Source organism: Indicator indicator, chromosome 38 (genome assembly GCF_027791375.1).
Source record: "Indicator indicator isolate 239-I01 chromosome 38, UM_Iind_1.1, whole genome shotgun sequence".
Taxonomy (NCBI): domain Eukaryota; kingdom Metazoa; phylum Chordata; class Aves; order Piciformes; family Indicatoridae; genus Indicator; species Indicator indicator.
In genome coordinates, this window is record NC_072047.1 from 687,297 (window position 1) to 710,480 (window position 23,184).

Below are 23,184 nucleotides of genomic sequence, written 5' to 3' on the forward strand. Positions count from 1 at the left end.
TGGATCTGCCAGGAGGTTTCTTTTGGGTAGGGGAAAAAAAAAGAAAAAAAAAGAAAAATAGCCCTGTCTGCATGCAAATTCCTCACCTTTCCCTTCTGCATCCCAATTCCTCACCTTTCCCTTCTGCATCCCAATTCCTCACCGCGCACCTCTGTAAGGGGTTTTGTGGAGCTTTAGTCAGAGGTGGTAAGAGAACCCCAGGAAAAAATACTGACCAAGCAGTCAGTCTGGATTTTTTTCTGGGGGGGCTGAGATGTCCTGTGCAAGCTGTGAACCCCAGGGAAGGGCTTCCTCTGCCCTTCCTCCTCCAGCAGGAGGCTTTGTGCTGGCACTCCCGGCTCAGACGTGGAGCACGATGCTGCAGGCAGCCTCCTGGGGTTGCTGAGGGGACACAGAGCCTCCTGATCTCTCCAAAACCATGGAAGAAAGGTGGGAAAAGCCAGGAGGATGGGGCCAGCTCACCACCACTCATCCCTGCCAGCTTTCCAGTGGTTGGATTTACTGGAGGGCTTCCCATCACAGCACGAGTGAGCACCCACCCCAGCACTGGGCTGTGCCAGGAAGGTGCTGGGACCCCTCCTGAGGATGTTCCCTGTGGATCAGAATCTTTTGCATCAAGGGGAAGGTTGTCTTCCTTCCCTACCTGCCCATCAGCACCTCTGCTCCGTGCCTGGGAGGCCTGTGGAGCCAGTGTGGAGCCTGGAGCATGGCCAAAGGAGAGGCTTTGGATGGTGTTTTGGGAAGAGGCTTCATGGCATCAGCTGGAGAAGGCTCAGCTGGAGCTGGGACCTGGGCTCCCTCAGGAGCTGCACCAGAGGGATCTGCTGCTGAGCTGGATGAGGAGCAATGGCACTTGGTGGAGCTGTGGGATGGCTCTCCATGCCTGGGAAATGATTGTCCTAGAGCCAGCAATGCCTGCAGCAGGAGCAGGTTGTCCCAGCTCCTGCTCTGGATGCCTGGGGCTGGGGTTTCCCAGTGTGTCAAGGTGAAGAGCTGTCCCCTTTCCACTCAAAACACCAAGGCATTGCCCATCTCATAGTGAGGAGCTGCAATTTTTGCCCTGAGGAGCATCTGGGGACAGCCACCAGCAGCCCAGGAGTGTGCCTGCCCCACTCATGGACCCTGCCTGCCTCCCCTGTGTGGAATATAATCCTGCAAGGCCAAAGAAGGCCTTCCCAAGGGACATCTGCCACCCCAAACTGGATCTAACGTGGGTCTGGAGGCTCTGCACCTGCTCCTGGCTACCTCCAGACCTCTCCAAGCCCAAGGGTGTTTGTTTGGGGGCATCAGCTGAAGACCAGGAGGATGGGAGCTGCCCCTTGGCCTGCCCATGGCCACTGGAGATGTTTCCACCCCGGGCTTCTGCCTGTCCTGCTCATCCACCCCCATCCCAGGGTCCTGTCCAAGCCTCAAGCACCTCCTGTGCCCCAGGAGGAGCATGTCCTGACTGGCTGAGCTGGGCAGAGGCATGCAAGGCCACCTGCAGGGGAGGGAGGGAGGGATGGATGGATGGATGAATGGATGGATGTGTGGATGAATGGATAGGTAGATGGATGGATGGGTGGATGGATGGATGGATGGATGAGTGGATGGATGAGTGGATGGATGAGTGGATGGATGGATGGATGAATGGATGGATGGATGGATGGATGGATGGATGGATGGATGGATGGATGGATGGATGGATGAGTGGATGGATGGATGGATGGATGGATGTATGGATGAGTGGATGGATGAGTGGATGGATGGATGGATTGGTGGATGGATGGATGGATGGATGGATGTGTGGATGAATGGATAGGTAGATGGATGGATGGATGGATGGATGGATGGATGGATTGGTGGATGGATGGATGGATGGATGGATGGATGGATGGATGGATGGATGAGTGGATGGATGGGTGGATGGATGGATGGATGGATGGATGGATGGATGGATGAGTGGATGGATGGGTGGATGGATGGATGGATGGATGGATGGATGGATGAGTGGATGGATGGATGGGTGGATGAATGGATGGATGGATGGATGGATGGATGATGGATGGATGGTGGATGGATGGATGGATGGATGGATGGATGGATGGATGGATGGATGGAGTGGATGGATGGATGATGGATGGATGGATGGATGGATGGATGGATGGATGGATGGATGGATGGATGGATGGATGGATGGATGGATGGATGGATGGATGGATGGATGGATGGATGGATGGATGAGTGGATGGATGAGTGGATGGATGGGTGGATGGATGGATGGATGGATGGATGGTGGATGGATTGGTGGATGGATGGATGGATGCCCACCTCAGGGTGGTGAGCACTGGACAAGCTCTGCCTGCCTGCTGCTGTCTGCGTGGTGGAGCTGATGCTGGGGCTGAGACCCTCCCCCTCTTCAGCCTGGGAGCTTCATGAGGGTCCTGGAGGGTGTGGGGGTGACACGGGTGGCCCTTGTCACATGCCTGTAGGTGTCACTGTCCCCCTGCCATAGCCAGCTGAATGGCCAGGGGTTGGAAAGGGGCTGGGAGCTGGAGGTGGAGGTTTGTGATGCCCATGGGAGGTGGCAGCGAGGGGAAGCTGCTGGCCAGGGGCACAGGGCAGCAGCTGCTGTGGCTGTGGCATGAAGTTTGAGGTCCCTCAGCCAAGGGTGCCCAGCAGGTCTCATGGTGCCCATCTTTGCTTGCCCTGGCAGATGGGGGAGGGGGTCAGGAATGGCAGAGTCCTGCCCACTGGGCAGGCATTGGGGGGCAGCAGCCATGCCAGTGCTGCCTGTCCCTCTTCCCCACACAGCCACGAGGGGCTGGGGCAGGGGCTGTGCCTGGGGTTGGCTGGGCAAGGATCTGGTTTCAGAAAGCAAAAGGAAAGGAGAAAAGGACAGAAACAGCAGGAGAGGAGCTGAGGGTGGCACAGGGAGTGCTTGGAGCTGCTTGCCAAGGCAGGGTCGAAGGAGTTGGGTGATTGCTGTGCAAGGAGCAGGGGGAGCTGGAGGGTTGCCACCCTCAAGGGGTGGCTAGAATGGAGCCATGCAGGAGGCCAGCCCTGAGGGGGAGAGTTTGCAGCGAGCTGCAGCCGACTTGTGACCCTGCCAAGCCCAGAGTGCTCCAAACCCCATGAGTCAGATGCCCTAAAAAGGGTGAGCAGGCAAAGAAAAACCAAACAGCAACGAGCCAGGGAGTTTGGAGGAGCTTTCTGCTTCCCTGGACTCTGGAGAGGTCATGCATGGAGGTTCATGTCCCCAGGCAGCAGGGCTGGGACAGGCTGGGGTTGTTTATTTGCTGGGTTTAACAAGAAACAGAGAGTCTCATGGTGCTCCAGGAGCTGAAGTGTTGGCTTAATCCTTCATCCACCCCACTCCTTGGGGTTGCTGCCTGTGCCCTGAGCATTTTCCCCTCTCCTCAGGGCCCAAGGAAGAGCATGGCCCAGCTTGGTGAGGTGGGCAGGGCTGTGCATGGCCACCTTGCTCCTCTGGCTACCCCCCACAGCTGGATTTTGCTGTACTTGGCAGCTCCTGGTGGGGTTATGGCTGAGGACACATCTTGGCTTGGTTTAGATAGGATGGAAGGATGTTCTCCCTCTCTGGAGCAGCCCAAAGGTGGCTTTAAGGATAAAGATGAGTTGAGGATCATGACTGGAGACACAGCTGGGCTTGGTTTAGGCATGATGGAAGGATGTTCTCCCTCTCTGGAGCAGCCCAAAGGTGGCTTTAAAGCCAGGGAGCAGTTGAGGACCATGTCTGGAGACACAGCTGGGCTTGGTTTAGACATGATGGAAGGATGTTCTCCCTCTCTGGAGCAGCCCAAAGCTGGTTTTAAGGCCAGGGACCAGTTGAGGACCATGACTGGAGACATATCCTGGCTTGGCTTAGGTGTGACAGAAGGATGTTCTCCCTCTAGAGTAGCCCAGAGGTGGTTTTAAGGCCAGGGACCAGCTGAGGACCACGTCTGGAGACACAGCTAGGCTTGGTTTAGGCATGATGGAAGGATGTTCTCCCTCTCTGAGGGCCAGAGATGAGTTGAGGACCACACCTGGGGCCCAGGCTGCTGTGTGATTGCCCTTTGGAATGGGCTGCCCAGGGAGGGGGTGAGGTCCCTGAAGGTGTTTAAGAAAGGACTGGAGGAGGCACTTAGTGCCATGGGCTGGTTGATTGGTTAGGGTTGGGTGATCTGTTGGACTTGATGATCTTGGAGGTGACTTCCAACCTGGTTGATTCAGTTAGTGTCTTCCAGAGCAAAGAAGCCAAAAGAGAGAGAGAGAGAGAGAGGTAGAGAGAGAGAGAGATTGTTTCCCAAACTAATTGTTGTGGTAGATATCTCCCCAACTGGATTGTTTAGAACAATTGATTTGGCTTTCTTACACCCAGTGCTGATCTATTGACCTTTCACTACTTTTCTATTCAAGATCTGTGGAAAATTTTCAAGGCACAGCCTAAAACTCCCACACTGGGGGGGGAAGGCAATGCCAGAGGTTTTTCCCCCACCTTGCTTAGCTTCCCTCTCCTCTCTTTCTCTGCCCTTCCTCTCTTCCCCTTTCCCCTCACCAATTAGATTGTTTAGAACTATCGTTAATTTGCCTTTTTTTACACCCACTGCTGATCTATTGACCTTTCACTACTTTTCTATCCAAGATCTGTAGGAAATTTCCAAGGCACAGCCTAAACCTCCCACACTGGGCAGGGGGGAGACGATGCCGGAGGTCACTCAACCTCCCTCACCTCTCTTTCTGCTCTTCCTCTTGCCCTTCTCCTCTTCCCTTTTCCCCTCACCAACTAGATTGTTCTGAACTATCATTAATTTGCCTTTTTTTACACCCAGTGTTGATCTATTGATTTCACTACTTTTCTATCCAAGATCTGTAGAAAATTTCCAAGGCACAGCCTAAACCTCCCACATTGGGTGGTGGAGAGGCAATGCCGGAGGTCACTTAACCTCCCTCACCTCTCTCTCTCTGCTCTTCCTCTCTCTTCTCCTTGCCCTTCCTCTCTTCCCCTTACCCCTCACCAATTAGATTGCTTAGAACTATCGTTAATCTGCCTTTTTTTACACCCACTGCTGATCTATTGACCTTTCACTACTTTTCTAGCCAAGATCTGTAGGAAATTTCCAAGGCACAGCCTAAACCTCCCACACTGGGCGGGGGGGGAGACGATGCCGGAGGCCGCTCAGCCTCCCTCACCTCTCTCTCTCTCTCTCTCTCTGCTCTTCCTCTTGCCCTTCCTCTCTTCCCTTTCCCCCTCACCCAGATGAGATCCTCCACTCCCTGGCTGGGCCCCCATCCCCGGGGGGGCAGGACCCCCACGGGTGGCGAGGGGCCGTGGACTGCGTGCGAGCCAACGAGCTGTGCGCCGCCGAGCCCGGCTGCAGCTCCCGGTACCGCACACTGCGCCAGTGCCTGGCTGGCAGGGACAGGAACACCATGCTGGCCAACAAGGAGTGCCAGGCAGCCCTGGAGGTGCTGCAGGAGAGTCCCCTCTACGACTGCCGCTGCAAGAGGGGGATGAAGAAGGAGCTGCAGTGCCTGCAGATCTACTGGAGCATACACCTGGGGCTGACCGAAGGTAGGCGGCGAAGGCTCTGCCGGCTTGCAATGGGGGTGGGAGGTGAGGAGGAGAGAGGGAGGGGGGAGGGCTGAATGGTCTTGGGCCCACCTGGAGCTTGGGGAGCTCTGAGGGCAGCTGGGTTGCTTTAGGAAGTGTGGGCTGAGCAGTGCCCATGGAGTTTGGGATCTCACCTGGAGCTTGGGATCCCACCTGGAGCTTGGGGAGCTCTGAGTGTACCTGGGTGCTTTAGGAAGTGTGGGCTGAGCAGTGCCCTTCAGCTTGGGATCCCACCTGGCACTTGGGAAGCTCTGAGGGCAGCTGGGTGCATTAGGAAGTGTGGGCTGAGCAGTGCCCTGGAGCTTGGGATCTCACCTGGAGCTTGGGAAGCTCTGAGTGTACCTGGGTGCATTAGGAAATGTGAGCTGAGCAGTGCCCATGGAGCTTGGAATCCCACCTGGAGCTTGGGAAGCTCTGAGGGCAGCTGGGTGCTTTAGGAAATGTGGGCTGAGCAGTGCCCTGGAGCTTGGGATCTCACCTGGAGCTTGGGATCTCACCTGGAGCTTGGGAAGCTCTGAGGGCAGCTGGGTGCTTTAGGAAATGTGGGCTGAGCAGTGCCCTGGAGCTTGGGATCACACCTGGAGTGTGGGATTCCACCTGGAGCTTGGGAAGCTCTGAGTGCACCTGGGTGCATTAGGAATTGTGGGCTGAGCAGTGCCCTTCAGTTTGGGATCTCACCTGGAGCTTGGGAAGCTCTGAGGGCCTCTGGGTGCTTTAGGAAATGTGGGCTGAGCAGTGCCCTGGAACTTGGGATCCCACCTGGAACTCGGGATCCCACTTGGGCACAGCTTTGCCCCAGTTCCATCTGTGGGGACCCCTTGGGGGTGCTGAGCACCTTGTTGCCCCCTCAGCCCTTGCTCTGGTGGGGTTTGTGAGCTGGGGAGCAGCAGGGAGGGCTTGCAGGGCTCTTGCCTTGCAGAGGTGAGGCACCAGAGCCTGCTGCAGCTGCAGCCTGCTGAAGGAGTAAATCAGAGGCTGGAGCACTGCAGGTAATTGAAATTGGATTTTACTGGCCTGGGGGCTGCTTTGCTCATTGAAGGCAGGATTATCTACTGCCTGCAGGCAGGGGAAGGCAGAGAGTTTACCCCCCTCCCCTCCCCTGCCCCTTGGCCCTCTGCTCCCATCCCTGTCCCTCATCCCCCTGCTCCCCACCCTGCCCCTTTGCCCCTCTTGCAAGGGCATCACCAGCACTGGGGCTGCCCCAAGGGCTGCTGTGGCTGGTCCAGGGCTGCAAAGAGAGATGATACTGGGCTCAGAGGAAGGAATTGGCTGTGAGGAGCTCAGATGGGGCTGCTGCTAGAGCTGGTGAGGTTTGCTTCGTTGTCTTGTGGGCTCTGCCTCCTCCTGCCAGCCCTGCACAGCTCTGCCAGTGCCCAGACTGGAGAGGGGCATCAGTTGAGGAGAGGAAATGCCTTGAATGGGCTCAGGACTGCCTCTGCTCATGGCAGCTCTTCAGTTCAGCTTCAGCTTGTGCAAAACCACCTGCCCCAGAGCCCCTGAGCTGTGGCATCCTCCTCACAAGGGCCCATGCCCACCATGGCAGTGGGCCTTGGGCCACCCCTGGCACTAAGTGTGTTGGCAGCTTGGCTCTGCTTCCTCCAATGGTTTCATAGAGTCACTGAATGGTTTGGGTTGGAAGGGACCTTAAAGCTCATCCAGTTCCCACCCCCCGCTGCCATGGGCAGGGACACCTCCCACCAGCCCAGGTTGCTCAAGGCTTTGAATGAACACTTCCAGGCTTGGATTCTCCAGAACTTCTCTGGGCAACCTGTTTCAGTGCCTCACCACCCTCCTGGGTTCCTCTGCTGTTTCCTTACCCCAGCTGAAAGCCTCCTTTAGCAGCTGGATGGAGACTCCATCCCTGGCAGCCCTGTTCCTGCGGAGGGCACAGGTCTCTGACCTCCCTCCTGCACTGGGATTGGGGCCAGGGGAGATGCTGGTGGTGCTGGGAAGGCTTTGCTGGCAGTGGTGAGGATATGGGGAGCTGCACTTGAGCTTGCAGCCCACCCCTGGGAGAAATTGTCTTCAAATCCAGGTCAGCACAGGGCTAGCAAAGCCACGGAGCAGCCCAGAGCAGGAATTGCTGCTTAATTGTTCTCTCCCCCTCATTAGCAGCCTTCATTCAGCTGTTTCAGAGGCCTTGGCAAACGTGAATGAAGGATGCTTGAGGAGTACTCCAGGACCTGTACCTGGAGGAGGTGGGAAGAGAATGATTATGCCGAGTCTGAAGGAGGAAGCAGAAGCTTTGGGGAAGCTCCAGCAGCTCCCAGCTTTAATGTGCATCACCCAGGGAGTGTGAAACTGAGGAGGAGCCCAAGGCAGACCCTGAGCTGGTGATTTGGTTTGGGTTTTTTTGGTTGTTTTTGTTGGTGAGGATGCTGCTTGGTGCCCATCCCATCCAGCCCCTCAGCTGCAGGAACAAACCTATCCCTGTCATTAAGGAGGTGCTGCTTTCCCTCCCACCTCCTTCCCAGAGGTTAATTGCATCTCAGTGAGCTCAAGAAAAAAGTCCACTGCCCTTTTTAATGCTGGGTAATTTTCCTGGCAAGCAGCAGGATTCGGAGAGGATTTAATTATTTATTGCAGCAGCAAAACGAGAGCCTGGGAGGTCCTCAAGTGCTTCCTCAAGGCACTCTCACCAAGGTGCTGTTTGTCATCAGGAATCCTGGCCAGAGAGGTGGGGGAAAGAGGGGGAGGGGGTTGGTCTGGAGCAGGAGAAGTTCACAGCCTGCCCAAAGTCTGCTTCCATCCCCAGGGTGAGCCACAGCAGCAGGAGATGCCTTTGGTCCCACCCACGTCACCTCCCTGAGGGATGCGGTGTGTGGGGCACAGCAAAAGGGCTCTGAGGATGAGGAAGGGGCTGGAAGATCTCTGGGGTGAGGAGAGGCTGAGGGACTTGAGGCTTTTTAGCCTGCAGGGGGGATCTGCTCAATGCTGCTCAATGCTTCAAGGGTGGGGGGCAGGAGGCTGGGGCCAGGCTTCGCTCAGCAGTGTCCAGGGACGGGACAAGGGGCAGTGGGCACAAAGCTGACCACAGGAGGCTCCATCTGAGCAGGAGGAGGAACTTCTTCATTTTGAGGGTGGTAAAGCCTTGAAGCAGGCTGCCCAGGGAGGTGGTGAAGTCTCCTTCTCTGGAGTCATTCCAAACCCTTCTGGACACCACTCTGTGCAACCTGCCCTGGGTGCTCCTCCTCTGGCTCCTCTCCAGAGGTCCCTTCTGACCCCTACCCCTCTGGGATTCTGTGATGGGCTGAAAGCCCACAACAGCTGGAGACATCCCACTGGACTCTCCCAAGCTGGCCACCCAGCTCTGCCCTCCCAGGTTTCCAAGGAATGATGCTGAGGAGCTGCTGGGCTGAGGAGCAAAGCCTTCCACATGGCTCCTCACCTCTTAAGGAGCTTGTTTGCAGCACAGCCTTTCAAGTGGCTCCTGGGGGATAAATGCTGCCTGGGAAGGACATGGAGTGGGCTGAGGGCTGCTGGCCTCCATCTTGAGGACAACCCAGGCTCACCCCCAGTGAGGGCACCCAGTGTGGGCAAGGATCCTGCCAAAAGGGCTGCCAGGCATAGTGGAGATCGATGCCCTGGGCTGCTGGGCAGCCTCTGACTGAGTTTGTTTTGCTGTTTGCCTTCCTTTTTTTTTTTTCCCTTTCCCCCAAGTCCAGCCATTGATTTTTATTTTGATAGGTAAATTATTGTGCTGGGTTTCTGTTTTGTTTCTTCCTGTGGCTGCTGGGGTTTGGGGAGAGCATTTCCTCCCCTGAGAGGTCACGAGGAATCAGCCTTTTCTGGTGGTACAGCAGCACAAACACCTGCAGTGATGGGAGACCAGGGGGTTTGCTCCCAGCCTGGGGACTGTGCTCACATTCCCTCTGGGAAGTTTGGACTGGGATGGGTGAGCCTCTGGAGCAGCAGCAGGAGCAGTGGTGGGAATGGTCAGCCAGTGAGCTGCTCAGCCTGGAGAAGGGAAGTCTCCAGGGAGACTTCAGAGCAGCCTTTCAGTACCTGAAGGGGCCCCAGGAGAGCTGGGGAGGGACTTGTGACAAGGGCTGGGAGTGATAGGATGAGAGGAATGGATTGGAGCTTGAGGAGGGCAGATTGAGGCTGGAGATGAGGAAGAAATTCTTTGCAGTGAGGGCGGTGAGAGACTGGAGCAGGTTGCCCAGGAAGGCTGTGGATGTCCCCTCCCTGGAGGTGTTCAGGACCAGGCTGGATGAGGCCTTGAGCAAGCTGGGCTGGTGGGAGGTCTCCCTGCCCATGGCAGGGCATTGGAACTGGCTGAGCTTTGAGGTCCCTTCCAGCCCAACCCATTCTGTGATTCTGTGGTGCTGTGATGCTCAAAAGATGAAGGTCTGTATCCCCCCCCAGCACAGTATTTCCATTTCCCCCAAGGGCATCAGCAAAATTTCTTTGCAGTGAGGTTTATTTGCTTCAGGTTTGCTGCAAGAACACCAAAACAATTCCGTGGTGAGGCCAGAGCCCAACCCCTGCAGCCTGCAGCTGCCTCAGGCTCTGCAGGCACCAAACACTGACTTCTAAACCCAAAATCCCCTCAGCTCCTGAGCTCAGCTTGAACACAGCTGCTGCCAGACTCCACTCACAGAGGCTTAGAATCAAGAAGGTTGGGAAATCATCCAACCCAAGCAGCAACCCAACCCCACCATGGCCACCAAACCCTGGCCCCAAGGGCCATGACCACAGGGTTCTTGAACCCCTCCAGGGCTGGGGACTCCACCACCTCCCTGGGAAGCCTGTGCCAATCCCTGACCACTCTTGCAGCCAAGAAATTGTTCCTCATATCCACCCTAAACTCCTCTGGGGTAACTTGAAGCCCTTTCCTCTTGTTCCTTGGGAGAAGAGCCCAACCCCCAGCTGGCTCCAACCTCCTTTCAGGGAGCTGCAGAGAGCCAGAAGCTCTCCCCTCAACCTCCTTTTCTCCACACTAAATGCTCAACCCAACCACAAACTCCCCGAGAGGGAAGAATTAAGGCTGCTTTGCTCCAAAACTGAGCTCATTTTTGGGTTGCCAGGCAGTGATTTAAATGCTTTGCTTTGGTTTGGTTTGGTTGGGGTTTTCCTTCCCTCACTCCTCATCGCCACACTTGTTGAGGGGGGGGAGGGGGAGTGCCAGTGCCTGGCTGGAGCCTTGCTGAGGGCTGAGGTAAATCTCTGTGGGTTGGGGGTGGTTTTTTGGGGGTATTTTTCTCTTCCTTTTTCTTTCCTCCCACTCTAGGAGAAGAGTTTTATGAAGCCTCCCCCTACGAGCCGGTCACCTCTCGTCTCTCTGATATATTCAGACTGGCTTCAATTTTCTCAGGTAATAAAAAGCAACATTCTGCTGCTGCTGCTGCTCCTGCTGCTCCTGCTGCTGCTTGGTTTTTCTCTTGCCTGCCAATGTGGCCCTGCTGCTACTGAGCTGCCTGGAGAGGCAAACCTGCAGCTCCTCTCCTTCCTCCGTGGCTCGGTCCTCCAGCTCCTCTTGGCACTCTCCTGCCTGACTCTCCTCCCATCTCCCTACAGCTGATGCCACAAGTTGGCCAAGATCCCTTGGGATTGCTTGAACCTGATGGGCTGCTGGGGTTTGAGGTACTTTGGGACAGATCTTTTCTGCTCCAGATCATTCCAGAAGGGTTAGAGCTTGTTAGGAGCCCTGGGTGAGGTGGGAGGTGGCTGGGAGCCCCTGCCCAGCAGCGTTGGCAGAGCCACAGGCAGCAGCTTCTTCCCCCAGGCTCTGATTGAGGTTTTTGATGCACTTTGGGACAGATCCTCTCTGCTCCAGATCATTCCAGGAGGATTAGAGGTTGTTGGGAGCCCTGGGTGAGGTGGGAGGTGGCTGGGAGCCCCTGCCCAGCAGTGTTGGCAGAGCCACAGGCAGCAGCTTCTTCCCCCAGGCTCTGATTGAGGTTTTTGATGCACTTTGGGACAGATTCTCTCTGCTCCAGATCTCTCCAGGAGGATTAGAACTTGTTAGGAACTTCTCCCCAGGCTCTGATTGAGGTTTTGAGGTTTTTTTTTTACCCTTTGCACTCAGCTGCCTCCAAGCTCAAGCTTATGGCAGGTAGCTGAAGCAGGCTGGAGCAATCCCCTTGCTGATGTCCCCTCCTGCAGCCAAGTGCCACCACGTAGGGCACAGCCTGGGCTCTGGGGAGGGCTGCAGACCCTCTGTGGGGGGCCAGCCCCTCCTGCTGCCCATCCATCACTTGGTATAAAGCATTGTTTTTGTCTTCTGGAAGACTTGAGGAGGCTGAAGGAGGATGAGTCCTGCTTGCTGTCCCCTCCCCAGGACAACCAAGCTCCAGCTGAGCTCTGGGATGGTGCTGGGAGCAGGATGCTGAGCCTTTTGGAGCACCTCTCAGCCTCCACATCCTCCTCTCAAGAAGCCAAACTCCCTCACCATCCTCAGGACCTTTTTTTTTTTGCCATCTTATTTCCATGACAACCTTCCCTGCTGCCACCCCCCCACCCCCCACCCCCCCCTTTTCCAAATTAGGTCAGCAGCTCCTTGCCTTCTCCTGCCTCCTTCTCCTCTTAATCCTTTTCCCCAAAACCCACCCACAGCCGTTTTGGGGCTCCCCAAACCTCATTGGGGTACACAAAGCACCTCAGAGGCCTCACAACGATGCTGTGCCCCCTCCCTGGGCTGTGCAGCTTGATCCTGACCCCCTCAGACCACCTGGGGACACCTCAGATGCTGTGTCCCCCACCCTGGGCTGTGGAGTTTTATCCTAACCCTCCTCAGATGACTTGGGGACACCTCAGATGCTGTGTCCCCTCCCTGGGCTGTGCAGCTTGATCCTGATCCCCCTCAGACCACTTGGGGACACCTCAGATGCTGTGTCCCCTCCCTGGGCTGTGCAGCTTGATCCTGACCCCCTCAGACCACCTGGGGACACCTCACATGCTGTGTCTCCCAACCCTGGGCTGTGGAGTTTTATCCTAACCCTCCTCAGATGACTTGGGGACACCTCACATGCTGTGCCCCCTCCCTGGGCTGTGCAGTTTTATCCTGACCTCCTCAGATGACCTGGGGACACCTCAGATGCTGTGTCCCCACCCTGGGCTGTGCAGCTTGATCCTGATCCCCCTCAGACCACTTGGGGACACCTCAGATGCTGTGTCCCCCAACCCTGGGCTGTGCAGCTTGATCCTGATCCCCCTCAGATCACTTGGGGACACCTCAGATGCTGTGTCCCCTCCCTGGGTTGCACAGCTTTGCCCTGACTCCCCCCCAGCTGACCTAGGGACACCTCAGAGGAGGGCTGTGATGCTGCCACCTCCCCTTGCTGTCGTTTTAGCTCCTGAAGGGAGTCTGCCAGGCTCCCTGCAGGGAGGGTTAGCACTGGTTGGGGATGACAATGCCACCCCCTCCTGTCTCCCACACTCCTTTTTGGATTTCCATTAGCATCAAGGAAGTGTTTAAGCTGCTGGGAAGTCTGCAAAGCAAAGTGCCTGGAGTGGGGGATTGAATGCTCCTGGGTTGATTTATTCACACAAGCAAAGCAGGAGGAGCAGAGACCTTGCCTGGCAAACTCAGGCTTGGGGGAAGGGGGAGAAGAGGCACAGAATGGTGGAGGTGGGAAGGGACCTCCAGAGATCATCCATTCCAACCCCCCCTGCCAGAGCAGAGTCACCCAGGGCAGGCCACACAGGATCACATCCAGGGGGGGGCTGGAAGCTCTCCACACAAAGAGACTCCAAAACCTCTCTGGGAAGCCTGCTCCAGGCCTCCAGCACCCTCACAGGAAAGAAATTGGTTCCTGTTGCACTCCAGAGGTGTGCTGTAGCCATCAGGGTGGCCTCTGTGCTTCTTCCACCCTTTCTCCATCCCTCTCGTGCAAGGCTGGAGCTTATGGATGGTAGGAGGAATCCTCCTCCCTGCTCCTCGTGGAGCCCTGTTTGGGATCAGGCCAGGAAGCAAGGAGGTGCAGACAAGTCCTTGGGGGCTTCAGACCCTCCCTTGTGCATCCCAAAGCTGGGATGTGGGTTGAGTTTGCATGGGATGGCACCAGGGTGGGCTTCCAGCTTTGCATTTTAACTGGGACCCCAGTGCCAGGCTGGCAGCTCCCAGCTTCCCACCCAGCTGCGGAAGGTTGTGGGAAAATCAGGTCCCCTTCTGCAGAGGACACCCCAAGCTCCTCCAGCCCAACCCCCAGCCCACCACCACCAGCCCCAGGCTGTGTTTCTGCTCACATGGGCAGCAGCACCCAAGAAGTGGGTGGGCACCAGAGCCCTGCAGCCAGCAGGCAGTGCTGCCTCCCTCATCAATCCTCCTCTTCCTCTGCACCGTGCACCAAGAGGCCAAGGCAGAGAGGGCAGCTGGTGGCAGAGGGTCTCCAGGCTCTGTCCTCTTGGCCTCTGTTTCCTTCCTCCCTCATGAATGTTTCATGCTGGTGCTTTGTTAATGAGCTCCCCAGACCTTGGAGCTGTCAGGAGTCAGCTCCGTTAAAATGCAGCCAGGTCCCTGCAGGTCTCAGGCAGGGCAGGAGAGGCTCAGGAGGCTCAGGAGCAGCCCTCAATATCAATCCAGGCTGGAGGGGGAGGAGATGGAGAGCAGCCCTGCAGAGAAGGACTTGGAGGTGCTGCTGGGCATGAGGCAGTGATGGACACTGGCAGCCCCGAAGGCAAACTCTGTCCTGGGCTGTGTGGCCAGCAGGGCAAGAGAGAGAGGATCCTGCTCCTCTCCTCTGCTCTAGTCAGACCTCACCTGGAGAGCTGTGTCCTCCTCTGGGGTCCCCAACACAAGCAGGGCATGGATGTGATGGAGCTGTCCAGAGGAGGCCACAAAGATGATCAGAGGCCTGGAGGACCTCTGCTGTGGGGATAGGCTTGGGAGAGTTGGGGCTGTTCAGGCTGGGGAAGCTCCAAGGGGACCTTAGAGCTGCATTTCAACATCTGAAAGGGACCTACAGGAGGGCTGGGGAGGGACTGTTCAGAAGGGCTTGGAGTGGTAGGACGTGGGGCAACGGCTTGAAACTGGAGCAGGGGAGATTTAGGTTGGACATGAAGAGGACGTTGTGCACCATGAGGGTGAGGAGACACCAGAATAGGCTGTCCAGGGAGGTGGTTGAGGCTCCATCCCTGGAAACATTCAAGGTCAGGCTTGATGAGCAACCTGATTTAGCTGGAGATGTCCCTGCTGACTGCAGGGGAGTTGGCCAAGATGACCTTTGAAGGTCCCTTCCAACCCTGCTCATGAGCAGAGTCTGTTAGAGACTCCTCCTCCTGCCCTGGCAGGAGCTGGGAGCCAATGAAGGAAACCATGGAGGGGGAGGGAGGGTTTAGAACTTCAGGATGAGCTGGTTGGTGCAGTCAGGTGGCTTCTAAAATAGCACCTGGGCTGCCAAGGGTGATCCAGCACTCTGACAAACACCAGGGAAAGGAGAACTCAGCCTGGGGCTCATGTGGTGCTGGTTTGGCTTCCTCCATCTTCTCCCTCCCTCTTTCTTTGCTGCTGGTTGGGACTCCTGCAGTGCCTGAAGGCTCTGGCTGGTGCCCAGCTCCAGTGGTAGCTTTGTCCTTCTTGTCCCTGCTCAGCCCAGTTGAGTAGGGCTGGTTGAGGATGACTTGGTGGTGGAGAAGCCCAGGAGAGGACCTGGGGCCAGGGGAGGCCCTGTGGAGCTGGGCAGATTGTTCAGCTTGGGAGCAGGCTGAATAATTAATAATTATTCTTTGAATAATTGACAAGAGGAAGAAAAAATCTTGCAAATTCATGCCATGAATTATGCACTGAGGGCTGCTTGACCAGGGCCCCTCTCAGTTAACCCCTTCTGTGCTGGAGGAGGGCCTCCAAATCCGACAGGAAGAGGGAGATGAAGAGCAGGGCAACCACAGCAGGGCATCCAGCCCCCTCCCCATGGCCAGCAGGGCTGTGCCAGAGATGCCAGGGGGGAGAGCAATGCCAGTCCCCTTCCCTGTGGCATCTCCCCAGCTTGAGGGCATCTCAACCCCACAGCATGGCAAGGGATTGGAACTAGATGGTCTTCAATGTTCCTTCCAAACCATTCTATATCTCTGTGAACTTCCCCCAGGTTGAGGGCATCTCAACCCCACAGCATGGCAAGGAGTTGGAACTCGATGATCTTGAAGGTCCCTTCCAACCCCCAAACCATTCTCTGCCCCAGGGGAGGCTTAGGGTGGAGATTAGAAAAAAAAAAAATCTTCACTGCCAGAGTGGTCAGGGACTGGCACAGGATGTCCAGGGAGGTAGTGGAGTCCCCATCCCTGGAGAGGTTCAAGAAATGTGTGGCCATGGCACTGTGGGGGCATGGGGGGGTTGGGCTGATGGTTGGACTTGATGATCTTGGAGGTCTTTTCCAACTTTAATGATCCTATGATACTGTGATCCTGTGATCCTGTGATCCTGTGATTCTATGGTCCCATGGTCCCATGATCTTGTGATTCTGTGATCACATGATCCTATGATCCCATGGTCCCATGAGCCTATGATCCTGTGATCCTATGATTCCATGACCCTGTGATCCTGTGATCCTATGATCTATGATGCCATGATCCTATGATCTTGTGGTCCTATGATCCCTTGATCCTACGATCCTATGATCTTATGATCCCATGACTCTATGATCCCATGATTCCATGACTCTATGATCCCATGATTCTATGACTCTATGATCCCATGATCCTATGATCCCATGATCCCATGACTCTATGATCCCATGATTCTATGACTCTATGATCCCACGATCCTATGATCCCATGACTCTATGATCCCATGATTCTGTGACTCTATGATCCCATCATCCTCAGATCCTCCCTCACCTCTCCCATGCTTCCAGCCTCTCCCCCAGCTCAACGCCCCTTCCCCATCTCCCCCTCCCCTCCACCTCTCTCACCTCCTTCTCCCTCTCCCTCTGCGGGCAGGAATGGAGCCGGCCGCCACCTCCAAGAGCAACCACTGCCTGGACGCGGCCAAAGCCTGCAACCTGAACGACAACTGCAAGCGGCTGCGCTCCGGCTACATCTCCACCTGCAGCCGGGAGCTGTCCCCCGGCGAGCACTGCAGCCGCCGCAAGTGCCACAAAGCCCTGCGGCAGTTCTTCGACCGAGTGCCCAGCGAGTACACCTACCGCCTGCTCTTCTGCTCCTGCAGGGACCAGGCCTGCGCCGAGCGCAGGAGGCAAACCATCGTCCCCTCCTGCTCCTACGAGGACAAGGAGAAGCCCAACTGCTTGGACCTGCGCAGCACCTGCAGGGCAGATCACCTCTGCCGGTAAGGGAGGCGCGGGGCTCACCCCCCGGCCCCGGGCTGCTCCCGGCGCTTGGCGGCGCTGGAAGGGGGGGACCTGGAGGGGGTGTGGCCGGGTTTGGGATGGTGTCGTCTTGTGGGACCCTGTTCTGGGTTTGTTGGCTGCTCCCTCATGATATGGGGCTTCAGAGTGTGGCTGCTGGGGGTTGTGGCTGGGTTTGGGATGGTCTCTTGTTGTGGGACCCTGTTCTGAGTTTGTTGGCCCCTTCCTCATCATGTGAGACTTAAAGGAATGGCTGCTGGGGGTTCTGGCTGGGTTTGGGATGGTCTCTTGTTGTGGGACCCTATTCTGAGTTTGTTGGCTGCATCCTCATGATGTGAGACTTAAAGGAATGGCTGCTGGGGGTTCTGTCTGGGTTTGGGATGGTCTCTTGTTATGGGACCCTGTTCTGAGTTTGTTGGCTGCATCCTCATGATGTGAGACTTCAGAGTGTGGCTGCTGGGGGTTGTGGCTGGGTTTGGGATGGTCTCTTGTTATGGGACCCTGTTCTGAGTTTGTTGGCTGCTCCCTCATGATATGGGGCTTCAGGGTATGGCTGCTGGGGGTTCTGTCTGGGTTTGGGATGGTCTCTTGTTATGGGACCCTGTTCTGAGTTTGTTGGCTGCTCCCTCATGATATGGGGCTTCAGGGTATGGCTGCTGGGGCTTGTGGCTGGGTTTGGGATGGTCTCTTGTTGTGGGACCCTATTCTGAGTTTGTTGGCTGCTCCCTCATGATGTGAGACTTCAGAGTGTGGCTGCTGGGGGTTGTGGCTGGGTTTGGGATGGTCTCTCGTTGTAGGACCCTGTTCTGAGTTTGTTGGCTGCATCCTCATGATGTGAGACTTCAGAGTGTGGCTGCTGGGGCTTGTGGCTGGGTTTGGGATGGTCTCTTGTTGTGGGACCCTATTCTGAGTTTGTTGGCTGCATCCTCATGATGTGAGACTTCAGAGTGTGGCTGCTGGGGGTTGTGGCTGGGTTTGGGATGGTCTCTTGTTGTGGGACCCTGTTCTGAGTTTGTTGGCTGCTCCCTCATGATATGGGGCTTCAGGGTATGGCTGCTGGGGGTTCTGTCTGGGTTTGGGATGGTCTCTTGTTATGGGACCCTGTTCTGAGTTTGTTGGCTGCTCCCTCATGATATGGGGCTTCAGGGTATGGCTGCTGGGGCTTGTGGCTGGGTTTGGGATGGTCTCTTGTTGTGGGACCCTGTTCTGAGTTTGTTGGCTGCATCCTCATGATGTGAGACTTCAGAGTGTGGCTGCTGGGGGTTGTGGCTGGGTTTGGGATGGTCTCTTGTTGTGGGACCCTGTTCTGAGTTTGTTGGCTGCTCCCTCATGATATGGGGCTTCAGGGTATGGCTGCTGGGGCTTGTGGCTGGGTTTGGGATGGTCTCTTGTTGTGGGACCCTATTCTGAGTTTGTTGGCTGCTCCCTCATGATGTGAGACTTCAGAGTGTGGCTGCTGGGGGTTGTGGCTGGGTTTGAGATGGTCTCTCATTGTAGGACCCTGTTCTGAGTTTGTTGCCTGTTTCTTCAGGACATAGGACTTTGGGGTTTGGCTGCTGGGGGTTGTGGCCAGGTTTGGGATGGATTCTTGTTGTGGGACCCTGTTCTGAGTTTGTTGGCTGCATCTTCATGATATGGGGCTTCAGAGTGTGGCTGCTGGGGGTTGTGGTCAGGTTTGGGATGGTCTCTCGTTGTAGGACCCTGTTCTGAGTTTGTTGCCTGTTTCTTCAGGACATAGGACTTTGGGGTTTGGCTGCTGGGGGTTGTGGTCAGGTTTGGGATGGTCTCTTGTTGTGGAACCCTGTTCAGAGTTTGTTGCCTGCTTCTTCAGGACATAGGACTTTGGGGTTTGGCTGCTGAGGGTTGTGGTCAGGTTTGGGATGGTCTCTTGTTGTGGAACCCTGTTCAGAGTTTGTTGCCTGCTTCTTCAGGACATAGGACTTTGGGGTTTGGCTGCTGGGGGTTGTGGCTGGGTTTGGAATGGTCTCCCCTTGCACAATCCTATTTCAAGTCTATTGACTTGGGACTTCAGGCCATGGCTGCCCAGAAAGGTGATGGATTCTCCATCTCTGGAGACACTCCAAACCCACCTGGATGTTTCCCTGTGTGGCCTTCTCTAGTTGGCCCTGCCTTGGCAGAGGGATAGGACAAGATGGTATCCAGGGGTCCCTTCTGACCCCCTACCATGTTGTGATTCTGTGAAACTTCATGGCTGGTGAAATCTGCTGTGTTCCCTGTGGCAAAAGGAGCAAAGCTGAGCTTCTGCTGTTATGAAACTCATTATTCACACACCAAAACCAACCCCCTCCTGTCACCCTCCAGAGGCTGGCTCAGCCTCATAAAGAACACGTTTGCTCGGAGGAGGAGGAGGAGGGTCTTTATGCCATCAAGGTGATGAAGTTCCCCAGAGCTTGATGGTGAAATAAATAAATAAGAGAGAGCTTCAAGCTTTCCTCTGGCTGCCAGCAGTGGGTTGGAGATGGAGGGAATGTGGCTCTTTATCAAAAAGCAATACAAGGAGGCAAGGTCCATGAATAAAAGATACCAGGGGGCTGTGCCGAGTGGCAGCCCAAGGAGTGTTTGCACCTCTCCATCATCAGAGCCAGAGCTCCTGCAGACACTCAGTGCTGTGGATGCATCACAGGATCACAGCTTTGTTTGGCTTGGAAAGGACCTCCAAGATCATCCAGTCCAGCCAGCAACCCAGCACCACCATGGCCACCAAACCCTGGCCCCAAGTGCCATGGCCTCCGGGGGTGGGGACTCCACCACCTCCCTGGGCAGCCTGTGCCAACCCCTGACCACTCTTGCAGCAAAGAAATTTTCCCTAATCTCCAACTTCAATCTCCCCTGGCACAATTTCAGGCCATTTCCATCTTGTTCTCCCTTTTCTCCCCTGATACCAGGGAGAAGAGCCCAACCCCCACCTGGCTCCAGCCTCCTTTCAGGGAGTTGTAGAGAGCCAGAAGGTCTCCCCTCAGCCTCCTCTTCCCCAGACTCCCTTTCAGGGAGTTGTAGAGAGCCAGAAGGTCTCCCCTCAGCCTCCTCTTCCCCAGACTCCCTTTCAGGGAGTTGTAGAGAACCAGAAGGTCTCCCCTCAACCTCCTCTTCCCCAGACTTCCTTTCATGGAGTGTAGAGAGACAGAAGGTCTCCTCTCAACCTCCTCTTCTCCAGACTAAACAATCCCAAGTCTCTCAGCCACTCATGGAAGGGAGTAACCTGCACTGGCAGCATAATTTTGGTGGTGGAGGGGCACACTGGAGAGGCCATGGAGCTGCCAAGTGTTAATTAAAAGCCTTTTGCTGCAGGAGTGAAATTCCACCATGAAGAGGTGAAGACAGACTGAGAGAGTTGGGGCTGCTCAGTATGGAGAAGAGAAGGCTCTGAGGAGACCTTCTTGTGGCCTTGCAGGATCTGAAGGGGGCTCCAAGAAAGCTGGGGAGGGACTTTTTAGGCTATCAGGGAGTGATAGGACTGGGGGGAATGGAATAAAGCTGGAAGTGGGGAGATTCAGGCTGGACATGAGGAAGAAGTTCTTCCCCATGAGAGTGGTGAGAGCCTGGAATGGGTTGTGCAGGGAGGTGGTTGAAGCCCCATCCCTGGAGGTGTTTAAGGCCAGGCTGGATGAGGTGGGGGCTGCCCCATCCCTGGCACCATTGCAGGTCAGGATGTTTAGGACTCTGAGCAACCTTCTCTGGAAGAGCTTTGAAGCCAAATGAGTCTGAGAGTCTTTGAACCCCTCCTGTGCCTCTGCTGGGCTCTGCCATGGGACCTCCCATCTCTGTGTTCCTCAGGAACTGCTGCTCACCCTCCTGATCTGTGGGCAGGACTGGCAAGGCACTGAACTCTGAAGCAGATCATGGAGCTGCTTCCCAAGGCAGAGGTGGCAGGAGCTGAGCTGATGCTCCTGCATGGGCTCAGAGCCTAATTAAGCCTCCTGGCTGAACGCCTAATGAATGGTGAAGGCTTCTCTAATGGGAAAGGACTTCACAGGGAGGTTTTTGCTGCCATCTCAGCATGAGTAGTGCTGAGCTGAGTGCTGGGAGCTGCCCCTCACCCCGGGGTGCAGGACACAACCCACCCTGAGGTCATCACCCTGAGGTCATGTTGCTCTGGCAGGGGGGAGTTGGACTTGATGGTCTTGGAAGGTCCCTTCCAGCCCCTAACATCCTATGAGTCTATGATCCTAAAAGAAGAGATGTTGAGGGCAACCAGATGAATGGTCCAGCATGGAGGTGGAGTCCTCCTGGAAGTTCCCAGAGCTTTCTTCTGCTGCTGCTTTCCAGCTTCTCAGGGCTGTGGTTAACTAGAGGTTGAGCAGCTGCTGGTCCCATCACTGGTGCAAAAGCTGGGGTGATCAGAGAATCCCTAAGGTTGGAAAAGATCTCTAAGATCAAGTCCAAGAGTCAAAGATCAAAGCCAGCAGCTCTTGCATCCTGCCCAAGAACAGTTCTGCAGGTGGCTGCTTCCTGGATGCTTTGCCCTGGGGTATATTAACCAACATCTTGGCATGGAGCAGGGTCTGGATGACCTGAGGGTCTCCATGGTTGGAGGAAGCTGGTGCTGTGCAGCATCTCCATTCTGCAGTGCTCTGCTGAGGGCACAAAAGGGAGAGGATAAAGCCCTCAAGCTGCTGTGCTCCCCTGCATGGCCTCAGCTCCTGGCAAGGAGGAGCACTCAGTCTGTACCATAGACTGTACCCCAGCCTGGGGGGCACTGGGAGGGACCTCTGGAGATCAGCCAGTCCAAGATCCCTGCCAGAGCAGGATCACCTGGATCAGGAACACATCCAGGTGGGGTTTGGAGCTCCAGCAGGATCACCTGGATCAGGAACACATCCAGGTGGAGTTTGGAGCTCCAGCAGGATCACCTGGATCAGGTCACACAGGAACACATCCAGGTGGAGTTTGGAGCTCCAGCAGGATCACCTGGATCAGGAACACATCCAGGTGGGGTTGGAGCTCCAGCAGGATCACCTGGATCAGGAATACATCCAGGTGGGGTTGGAGCTCCAGCAGGATCACCTGGATCAGGAATACATCCAGGTGGGGTTTGGAGCTCCAGTAGGATCCCCTGGATCAGGAATACATCCAGGTGGAGTTTGGAGCTCCAGCAGGATCCCCTGGATCAGGTCACACAGGAACACATCCAGGTGGAGTTTGGAGCTCCAGCAGGATCACCTGGATCAGGAACACATCCAGGTGGGGTTGGAGCTCCAGCAGGATCACCTGGATCAGGAATACATCCAGGTGGGGCTGGAGCTCCAGCAGGATCACCTGGATCAGGAATACATCCAGGTGGGGTTGGAGCTCCAGCAGGATCACCTGGATCAGGAACACATCCAGGTGGAGTTTGGAGCTCCAGCAGGATCACCTGGATCAGGAACACATCCAGGTGGGGTTTGGAGCTCCAGCAGGATCACCTGGATCAGGAACACATCCAGGTGGGGTTTGGAGCTCCAGCAGGATCACCTGGATCAGGTCACACAGCAACACATCCAGGTGGGGTTTGGAAGCTCTGCAGTGCAGGAGACTCCACAACCTCTCTGGGCAGCCTGCTCCAGGCCTCCAGCACCCTCACACCAAACAACTTTCTCCTCATGTTCAGAAGGATCCTCCTGGGTTCCAGTTTGTGTCCATCTCCCCTTGTGCTGTCCCTGGGCACCCCTGACAAGAGTCTGGTCCCAGCTTCTTGCCCCCACCCTTTAGCTCTTGCTGAGCTTTTTTCTCCCCTTCTTTCACCTCCTTTTTATTTCCTCCTTCTTTCCCCCCTTTCCTTCTCTCTTTCTCTCTTTCCCCACACAGGACCTCTCTTTTGGGCCTGAAATCCTACCTTTTGCCCTGGAAACAATCCCAACACCCTTGACCCTGCTGCAGATCCCTGCTGAGCTACCCCAACCCCCTTTGCCCAGCTCTCCCAGCGCCACTCCACCTACCTCAGCTTGCCTGCAATTTGGGCACCTTTTCATCCCAGGAAGCTTTTTCCTACCTCGATGGAGGAGCCTGACAAAGTCCCTGAGCTTTTGTGTCTGATTGCAAGGGACAGGTTTTAGCTCCCAGAACATCAAAACCTCAGCTAAGGGGAAAGGGAAGGGAAGGGGAGAGGACACACACACACACAGAGAGAGAGAAAAAAAAAAAGAGCTGATTTCAGCAGCTGCAGTTTGCTGTATTTTTCATCTTGCATCAGCAAGTCAGGAACACAAATAATCTGGTCTTACATGCTTCAGTGAGGCTGGTGCTGCTGAAGAATTGCCCAGCCTCCACTGGCTGCAGCTCCTCAGCATCCCCAACCAGGCTGATGCTTTATTTCCCTCAGTTTTCTCCCCCTCGGTTTGTAAC

At 55.7% G+C, this 23,184-nt stretch overlaps 1 protein-coding gene across 1 annotated transcript in view; it reads left to right on the top strand.

The window, feature by feature from the left end:
• GFRA2 (GDNF family receptor alpha 2) overlaps positions 1–23,184 on the top strand; it is a 41,910-nt gene that overhangs the window by 2,253 nt on the left and 16,473 nt on the right. The window contains exons 2-4 of the mRNA XM_054396669.1: positions 5,243–5,557; positions 10,830–10,913; positions 16,475–16,823. Coding sequence (XP_054252644.1) covers positions 5,243–5,557; positions 10,830–10,913; positions 16,475–16,823 — 748 coding nt within the window. The remainder of the gene's footprint in view (positions 1–5,242; positions 5,558–10,829; positions 10,914–16,474; positions 16,824–23,184) is intronic.